The following is a 10,199-nucleotide window of genomic DNA, read 5'->3' as shown; positions in this document are numbered from 1 at the left end:
GCTTCTAATAAAGCATTTTTATGTCGATTCCTCATTGCGTGCCATATTAATTGGGAACACTGTGTTTTAAGGATGCTTTAGCTGCTTTAATCTTTCTAATGTTCTTGACGGCATCTCTTTTCATCGTTTTTGCTGTTCTGTATGGTAACAGGAGGACCATCTGTCTTTGCCTCCTATCCAACTATTCATGTGTTTCTCATCGTTGTTTTAATCCGTGGGTACTTTTGACCTTTCATGAGAAGCTTTAAAAGAAACTCTATTAACACTTTTTCTTTTTTTTTGGATCTCTTACTACATTTTGGTCTACAGTACTCCACCAAGCAGTGCAGTTGACAGCGGGATGCGGTAATCAGCTTGTCTCTCTACAAATATTTCATGCCCGCAAATGGATAGACACAAGCAGTGTCTGGGTAACTGCTATTAAAACAGATTTTAATAATGTAAGTTAAGAGGGAAATGCTTCTGAAAAGAGCACTGCATTAGGAAGAGCAGACTCTGTTTTTGGCCCCCATCACTACTTCCCTCCAGATGTGGTTCCCTTGCTAATTAAACAATGGCCCTGTTCCATCTTGGAGCTCTGAGGTTGAACACGAGCCGCTTCTTCATGAATTAACTACTAATCCCTTGATTCAGCTTCCTGTTTGGAATCCATCCTGCTGTTCAAGAGACTCATAAATAAAGAAAAGTAGCAGCGACTGCTGACACACTGAGTAAACACCTGCAACTAAAGTGTCTTGTTCCATCAGGACAAAATAAAAGTAATTGGTAACCAATTTGTTTCTGCTTTCTTTCATCTGCTTCTTCGTATCTACGGGCCTTTTCATAACATCATTCACCGACAGTCCCATAAAACTGAGTAAGAAATGCATAAAACATCTAAAAATAAGGCAGGAGATAAGGTGCTAATCAAAGGAGGCATCACTATTTTAATATGCTTCCCCAATGATTGTTTTTCAGTTTCATTCTAACGATATTTAAGAGCCTTTTACACTTAGTGCTTTAAGCATTGAGCCAGGCAAGATCTGACAGCACAGTAGCAAAATTAAACTCGTTACAATAAAATCTTATGAATAAAGAAGCGCTCCCAACCAAAATCATAAATAAAAGAAATGTGTCCCTGCTCCTTAAAGGCAAGGAAGCTGGGAGGTGGTAATTCTAAGGAACCTGAGTACAAAGGAAAGAAGTTGGAATCAAACTTCATGCGGCCTGCTCTAAATTACAGTCTAAGGGAGGGACCGGGTGGTTTGAAACTGGCACTGAGCTTTGAAGAGAGAGGAGCTACTTTTTCTCTAACAAACTGCCTTAAAGCACTTTCAGTGAAACGGAGCCTGTATATGAGTCTTGCGGTATGCTGAAGGAGATGCAAAGAACAGCGTGCTCACTTCTATCTGCAAATCTACTACACCACCTGTGCATCAGTTCGGAGCCACCCAAGCAGTCTGGGGGCCAATAACAGCAAAATGATCTATCTGTCTATCTAGGATAGGTATCTATAGCCACAGTCATCACGGCACGTGGTAAAAATCAGACCAAGGCTGATGGAATCACCACTGGATCATAACTCAAAAGCCCCTTTTTGCATTTAAAATTTCCCACCAAGCTTTATCAAGAGTCAAAAGTGGTCATTTGTTTCCTGTCAGCATATGACATGCCCCGGACAGGCATTTTCTAATTGCATCAATGCGATTTTTCTGGCAGGGGACTGAATTTCCCTCTGGTTTCTGCTGACTTCTGCCAGGAAAGCCCTGGGAGGCAGTGCCAGATGGAGGACACCATCTCCTCTGCACCGAGACATCCCGAGGGGTCTGCCACAGTCCAGATTGCGAGCAGTGCTGGCCCAGGAGGAGCGATGACTGTGGTAGCTGGGGAGCCCGCATGGCATTTGCTGAAGTCTCTGATAGCATGGGAGTGCCTGGAGGAAATTGCAATCCTCCTCCCTTGGCAAAAACCCACAAGGGGATGATGATGGTGGGAACAGATCAGTGCCCCTGCAGGGCATGTTAGCTTTTCTATATCTGTGCCACGGGGGATAATCCAATTCCACGATAACATTAACATAGCATAAAATAGTGACGCAAGGAAAGATTTTTCATATGCTCGCCAAGCTGTGTATTTAAAGGACTAAAGCAACACCAGCATTTATTTTTCTGATATGTAACCTCTTATCAAACTACAGAACACAATTCTGCCCTTCACTTTTTTCCCATCTTTGCTGACTTCCAAAATACCTACGGACAAAGTGAGTCTTCCTCTACATGCTACACAGCCTCCTCCTACCCAATCCATCCAGGGAGGCTATGGTTAGAGGGCTTGAGCCATGGGGTGAAGGAAATAAGGCCTGATCCTACAAGACAGTCAAGGCTTCCTGTGGGGTACTGAGCATCCTCGCAAGCTGAGGGTACAGAAAACCTTCCATGACTGAGCCATGACGAATTAGTCAAGGGCCACACAGGCCCCCACAGGGGACGTTGAATTTGCAAATACCTATTGCTAATTAGTGACATTAGAAAAGACAACCAGAGAATACCCCAGATACCTAATGGGGAGATTAAACTATTTTAAAGTTTAATTGGCATGTAATAATGCTCCTTTAAGAAAATCAAGCTCCAATTCTTCTCTTCCAGTCAGAGGTAAAGCCCATAGCACTCTTGTTAAATCAGCTTTCTTCTCCCTTTTGTTACCTCACTAGTGACATCTGCCTGGCTATGCGCCTGGGAACATCCTTGGCCCCATGCTGGGGCTTGTAAAAGTGCGCAAAAATGCACAAAAGCCCTTCTAAAAGGCTGCATCAGAAAAACAGGCACTTGACATCCTAAAACGAAATGTTAGCAAGCTGGGAGTTAATCAGAGTTTAATGCAGCTAAAAGCCAAGATGTGGAATCTGTCCAATAAGGATTTTACTGCTGATTCAAGATTAAATTTAAGTTTCACAGGATATTCAGACTCACATCAGTTAAAGAAAAAAGAGAGCATGCCTGATGAATTTATATTCATGGAGAAAAAGAGCTGAATTAATTTGCAAGATAACCTCACTTCACCTCTTTTGTCCCATTCACTGAGGAGAGGTTCAAATCTAAGGTCGATGAAATATTAAAATATCAATTCTATTTCCTATTGTATCTAAGCCCAAGCCTGATTTTACTATAAAACACACTCTCTTTAGATTTAAAGAAATCCTACCCAAAATAGATAGGAAGGCTTTTGCTCTCGCTGGTTCAACAAGGCTGTCTCTCAACTCCGCCACACAGAAGTACATCCCAATGTCAGCAGAGGTCGGATTGGTAATAGTGAGACGTCTCCCAAAACTACTAATTCCGCTGGTTATTTTTATTCCATTTCTCTTCCAGGAAATGCTTAGTTTCTCAACAGGTCTGCAAGGGGGGAAAAAATACATTCCAGTGAATAATGGCATCTGCACTGATACCCAGAGCATACAACTCACCTTATTCTTCCAATATCCTTGGTAGACTGAGCATTAGCTGCTTAGAAATAAATCCAGATCTAATGGCCATGTATCATGGCTACAAACTACTCATATACAAGCACAGCTAATTGTTATAGCAATGGAAATGAAATGCTAATGATTTGATTTGTCTGAGCAAAGGACATTAAAAATAAAAACTAAGGGAATCAGCTGCAAGGGAGGTGCTTTCATTATGACTCAATTACAGAGGTAGCACTAACTAGATCAAGAACATCTCCGCCTTTAGAGAGAGGTAATCAATTGGCCCTCTTATCATCTAGAGCCTCAACCCTTTAACTTTCCTGCAGTTCAATCCTACTCCCAATATATGCAATGGCTAAATTTCCAGTGCCTTTAATAGGAGTGACTTCTGGCAATTAGTTGGTGTCCTAATGCAAACAACTGAGTAGTAATCACTGGACACAGAAAAACTCTAGTGGGTATATGCAGTACCATGCCACCTCTGCTCTATTTATGCAGCTGGAGGAGAATGGAAGAAAGTCCTCCAAAATCAATTAAGAGGAAGTGTAGGCTGTGAACATGCAATAGGTGACACAACCAGAATAGGATTAACCCCTAACATTTATGGACTTCTGGACCACAGTGTTTGCTGGCAGCAAAATGTTACATTTCTGTTTTCTCCCTTTTTCCTCTACGAGTAACAGGTAGGAAAGCAATTATTTCTAGTGCCTTATTTTCCCAGAAATAATCTGTATGTTAAACTGGCCACACGGCTTGACAAACCAGATTTCTTATTGCTGGGAGAAAAGCAGGCTCTATGCTTACTGCAACCGTGAAATAAAACGGACACTCTTTCTCCCCTTGAACAGAAAGCGGTTTCTTAAAATGGGTCTTTATTATTGCTCCTGCTATTACAATACCTTGCGTTGGCCACGCATTCCAGCATGGTTTCGCTGCTCCCCGCTACCACGCTGGTATTCTGTGGGGGGATTACAATGACAGGAGCCGTCATGTCCGACGAGTCGTTGGCATCTACAAAGGGCAGAAAGAACCGCGTGAAAACACTGCATGAACACCGACGACGACTGAAACCTCCCAGGCAGAGGACGAGGCTATGATTTTCTCTCTTCCACCTTACCCGGGGGGTCTTAATCTCCTCATTAGGGGGAGACCTTCAGCATGGCCATTTTCAGTGGTTTTCATTATACTGTACAAACACGCTGTTTCAATATACTCAGCTTGCCATCATCCAAAACACACAGCTCATGAGGACTACTCCCATATGGAGTGCAGAGGCCTCTCCTAAATGGAGAGCAAACAAATTAAGCATCCTACAGGTTTTCAACTACTGAGCACTTTTATTTTTATCTAACACTTGCTGACTTATATTTTTAAGACCTTTTCATGTGGGTTTTTTTTTTTTAATCTTACAACTTCCATACCATTTCAAAAGAGCCTGCCAGTACTCGCGTTAGTGCTTTAGAAGGATTTTTATACACCGGGGAACAAATACAAAATTAACAAAGCAGCATATCACAGCAACTTCAATCCTTTTTTCTTATCAGAAAAGTAAATAACCCAAATCTGCTTCTCTTTTGTGAGGCAGCAAACTGTAAATAATTTAGCTTATGCAACAGTCAGCAGACACTAGAAAAACGGTAAAAAGGCTGCTTTTTGTTTCATTTCTAAATTTTCTGGGTATGCATTTAATAAATGAATTAAAATACCAATAAGTTATTTCTTTGCTTCGAGCTATTCACTTGGAGGGAACAAACACCCCATAGCTATTTTTTAACATGAATAAGGGAATAATAAAAATTCCTAAAAATAAAGAATCCATTAAAGGAGTAACAGAGAAAAGAAATTAAAATATATCCATATGGATGTAAATCCAAGCTGGCTCATCAAATGCTTTGTGCTAAGGAGGGTTTACCCATGCACAAATCTTTCATTAAGGGTAAATAGAACGGGAGACTGGCAGAGGAAAGGTACCAAGTCCTACTAACTCTACTATAGCAGTGGTTTTCAAGCTGTGGTCTGCAGAGCCGTGGGGGTCCACGGAGCATGGCTAGGTCTGGGAAAGGTGGCTGTAAAGATGGTGGCTCTGCCTGAAGGGGAAGCGCCACTGGTGCTGACGCTGCTCCGGCTCCCCGCACAGCCAGAGGCCACCCAAGTGCCAGCAGGCAGAGCACATCTGGGCAGCCCTGCCTCATCTTGCCACTGCCACCATTTCACGTGGAACCCAGTGGCAAAGGAGCCCTGCAGCCCCTGCGCTCACCCGCCAACATTGATGTAGAAACTGGAACAGGCACGTGTGTGTGTACATGTGTTTGTGTGGGTGTGTCAGTGTGTGAGTGAGCGTGTGAATGAGTGAGAGAGTGCATGCGTGCACGCATACCAGCTTGGATGGAATTTCCATTGGGAAAATTGGCAGTGCCTTCAGGCGCTTAGAGAAACCTTTATTTGGAACAATAAGAACTGCACATATTTTTAGTGAAAAATTAGGTCCTACAAAACTGATGGGAGGCCATCAGCAAAAGTCTGGTGGGGTCTAGGGATACCTACTAGCTGATCTTCACAGCACATCTAATACATATGAATATGTGAGGCTTCGGAGCAAACAGAGGCATGATAGACAGGGTATTTGTGCTCAGACAAAATGCAGGAAAAGTGCCGGCCGTTGAACAAGGGGCTGTCTATCACTTTCATTGACCTTACTAAGGCATCTGACACTAAGGCAAAATGGCCTCTGGAAGAGTCTCAAGAAGCTTAGATGCCCACGTAAGCTCCTCACCGTGGTCAGGCAACTCCGTGGCAGTCAGCATGGACAAATCAAGTACAACAACAACCTCTCTGATCCCTTCCTGATCTCCACTGGAATTAAGCAAAGCTGTGTACTCGTGCCTACCCTGTTCACCATTTTCTTTACCAACAAGTGTCAGACAATCTTGGGGAAGGTGAGGAAGATGTTTACGTCCACTTCTGGGCAGACGGAAATGTCTTCAACCTCAGATGGCTACAGGCTCACACAAAGACCTTGCAACAACTCATCCGTGAACATCCGTTTGCAGACAATTGTGCCCTAGTGGCCCACACCCAACATGACCTGCACCACATGACCACTTGCTTTGCTAGCGCAGCACAACTCTTCGGACATACCATCACCCTAAAGAAGACTGCAGTTTTTCATCAGCCAGCTCCACGCCAAGCTTATGTGCCACCGAAGATGACTACCAAAGGAACTGGACTAAATGCTGTCAAGCAGTTCACCTACCTGGGAAGTGTCATCTCATATGATGCCACAATCGACCAGGAGGTAGACAACAGACTCTCAAAAGCTAGCAGTGCCTTCGGCAAAGTCTACAAGCTGATCTGGAATAGTCAAAACCTGCGGGTGCAGACCGAAGTCGAGGTGTACAGAGCTGTTATTATCTCCGCCATACTGCACAGTGCTGAGTCATGGGTCTTATATCGATGCCATGTACACCTCCTTGAGTCCTTTCATCAGCACTGTCTCCGCACCATTCTCAAGACCCAGTGGCAGGATTGTCACCAACATGAAGGTGCTACAAAGAGCCAATACCACCAGTATTGAGGTGACTGTCCTGCAGACTCCACTGCGGTGTGCAGGCCACATGGCCCAGACGGATGACAACCGCCTACCAAAGGCTGTGCTGTACAGCGAATTGGTAACTGGGAAATACAACAGCAGGGCCCCACCCAAGCACTTCAAGGACACTCTGAAGTGGTCCTTTTCTGCCTGCTGCAGTATTGACCACAAACTGTGGGAAACAGACTGCAGATCATGATGCCTGGAGGCTCCAAATCAAAAAGGCAACAGCCTTCTTTGAATGTCAACGCAGAGCCAACACTGAGGAGAAGAGGAGTAGAAGGAAAGATACACCCTCAACAAGCAGCAAGCAGCCATACACGTGTTACCACTGCAGCAGGGTTCGCTTCTCTGCAGCTGGAATGATTAGTCGCTAGTGGGCCTGCAACCGGCATGGGCAGTTACCTTCTTAACATCTTCATCTGCAAAGACCCACCAAGAATGTGAGGGTTTGCCATGGCAATCTGAAGAACCCCTAGGGAAATGGCTGCCTGCATATTCAGGGTACTGTACCTGATGGCTTTCATCAAGAAGCTTCAATATGGGGTTTCTTGAGGAAGAGAAAACAATTCTGACACACTCAAAACCCTTGATAGCTTTTTGGCTGGAAATGAATTGATGCTAGACAGTGATGTGAAAAGCAAGCTCGAGGAATATTTGCTGGTGCTCAAATCTGTTTCACCAGTACTGAAATGGTCAATGAGAACGAGTGGATACGTAACCTTTTGTAGCAGACTGAAGCTCTAGCTCCCGTCTAATAGCTAAAGAAGAAGAGCAATTACTCAGGTTATCCAGTGGTTGGGGACTGAAACTTGAATTCAAGCAGGAACCTCTTGTCCGACTCTGGTTGAAAATAAAATAGGAGCACCCTGATCTGACAGATAAGGCCATTCAAGTCTTGATGCTGTTCACCACCATGTACTTATATGAAAGTGGGTTTTCAGCCTTAGTATCAATAAAAATGAAATACCAAAACAAATTGGATGCTGAAGGAGTTCTAAGACTGAACCTGTCACCTATCCTACCACACGTTCATGTGCTTCCTACCAAGAACCAAGTTCAATCATCTCATTAGAACAAAAAGGTGAGGTCACAAAATTGTATTACTGTCGTTGATATTATTTTTATTTTTAATACAACGGTTTGCCAGGAATTATCTACTTATGTTCACTGTGCACATAATAGATTGCCAAAGGGGTCCACACCTCCATTTGAAATGTTTTAGGGTTCTGCGAATGAAAAACGTTTGAAAACTACAGTGCTACAGCAGAGAGCCACAAAGAGCAAGAAAGGAAGGAAAATTCAGTTTATCTAGTAAGTATGGTAGTAGCTGAAAGACCTTTGATTCTTTCCTCACATGCTGGACAGAGCTGAGGCTTAAGGAAATATAAAATGGAAAAAAAAAAAGCAACATTTTTGTAGTAGCATTTTGAACCTTGCAGTGTTCAGATTTTTATTCCTTAATCATGTTCTCCCCAGTGGGAGGTATGCCAGGAGAGAAGGCAGCATGGATTGCAATCTTAGGCCTTTATTCAGAAAAGTGCTAACACGCTCCCTGGGACACAGGCTCATTCAGGGCTGCGCTTCTGTGACGTTTTAGCTTGGGGTGTGGGCCTAAGCACTGTCCTCAGTGGAGATGCTTTGCTAAAGTGAGGCACTAGCCGCTTCCTTTTTTTCAATACAGTTACAAATGCATCTCCAAACATCCCATAAAGATTTACAACTTCAGTGATTTTCCCGTCTTTTACCCAAAATGGCCAGGAACGGCAAGCTGGATATTGGCATGTGGCAAATCAGCTTTTGAAGATGACCATAGGGATCTACCACTACTCGCAACTAGGGAGGAAATATAAAAAAGAATGGCAATCAGATTAACAATTTCTTACTGATGAGGGAAATAACCACAGAAACTAAAACTCACCACTGATTTGTCCAGAGGTGAAGGATATCAAGAGTAAATGTTAGAAGTTCAACAAACAAGGCACTAATTTGGCATGAATCACTACTCATCTCTACCTCTGGGAGAGAAAAACTATGCATGCTACTAATCAGCTCCTTGGGAGGGTGAATCAGACCACTTCAAAACCCATCACAGAATAGAAGCAGGCTTTGTTGTAACCTCAAGGAGTTTGCCACATGAAAATGGCCTTTTGTAGAGCAAACAGGTAAGTGCAGGAACCAGGAGTGCACTTTACCTCCCCAGCCACAACAATACTATAGGCAGGGCTTCATCTACTTCTTTAACACTAATTGTAACGAGGAGACCAATTAATAGAATGTGGGCTTATTTCTTTTCCATTCACGCGGTGTCCTAGAAATTGTAATAAGTCGATTACAATTACTCATCGAAGAATGGTTTTCAAACACGCAGGGTTAAAAAAGATGCAAATCAAGACCTAGCAAGTTTCTTTCGAATTGTGACGTAATAGTAGGAGAACAATGGCTTTCCATTTAATGGAAAGCTAATGTGCCTAACTTACTAAATCTGATATAATAAACTGCATCCTCACATTATGTGAAGCTCAACAAAATATTTACTACTTCAAACCTTGTTACTGTACCTAGAAATGTCAGTTCCAGAAGTAATAATAGGCATATATGTGACACTAAAAATTCATATAAACATTAAGTAGGCAGCACACACATCCATATTTCATCCTCAAGTACAGCCAAAGTCTCCATTTACTTCACCCAAGAGTCACTTGCTGTAATTCACTAGGGTCCTTATCCTGCTTCTGAACACAACAAGGACATCTACCTGGTTCCCAGTGAAGGATGAAGTCTATATTCTTGTATTGTGGGAAACAGGATGAGGGATGCAATCTTAACAAGGTGGTATCTATGGGATCAAGGCCCACACATTCATAGTTTCCTTTAAAGGAAATTCTTTTGCAGAAAAAAACACTTCAGGAAGTATCAGCGATCCTAAACCTAGATAGAAAAGAGTGCTGTGAAAAAGGTGCCTACAATGCTGCTTTTGTTTTAAGGATATAATACAAGAGATACAGCGCACAAACCTCTTTCAAAACTGGCCATCAAACATGCCATTTCAGATGAGCAGATAAAGTAAAACTGTTCAGACTTTCTAGGTTGTCACCCTGGTGCTCAGTGGGTGCATCTACACAAGATGCTTTACTGTGCATTAGACTAATCTAATGCACAGTA

The 10,199-nt window shown here is 42.9% G+C and overlaps 1 protein-coding gene across 1 annotated transcript in view; it reads right to left on the bottom strand.

The window, feature by feature from the left end:
- The window catches only part of SDK1 (sidekick cell adhesion molecule 1), a 551,260-nt gene that overhangs the window by 254,712 nt on the left and 286,349 nt on the right, over positions 1–10,199 (bottom strand). Inside the window, exons 6-7 of the mRNA XM_019512615.1 lie at positions 4,345–4,456; positions 3,181–3,371 (exon numbers count right to left, since the gene is read on the bottom strand). Of these exons, the coding sequence (XP_019368160.1) occupies positions 3,181–3,371; positions 4,345–4,456 (303 nt within the window). The remainder of the gene's footprint in view (positions 1–3,180; positions 3,372–4,344; positions 4,457–10,199) is intronic.

This window comes from Gavialis gangeticus, unplaced genomic scaffold (assembly GCF_001723915.1).
Source record: "Gavialis gangeticus isolate Ggan-Ray unplaced genomic scaffold, GavGan_comp1, whole genome shotgun sequence".
Taxonomy (NCBI): Eukaryota; Metazoa; Chordata; order Crocodylia; family Gavialidae; genus Gavialis; species Gavialis gangeticus.
Note: the sequence above shows the minus strand (reverse complement) of the source record. Positions and strands in the feature narration are given on the sequence as shown.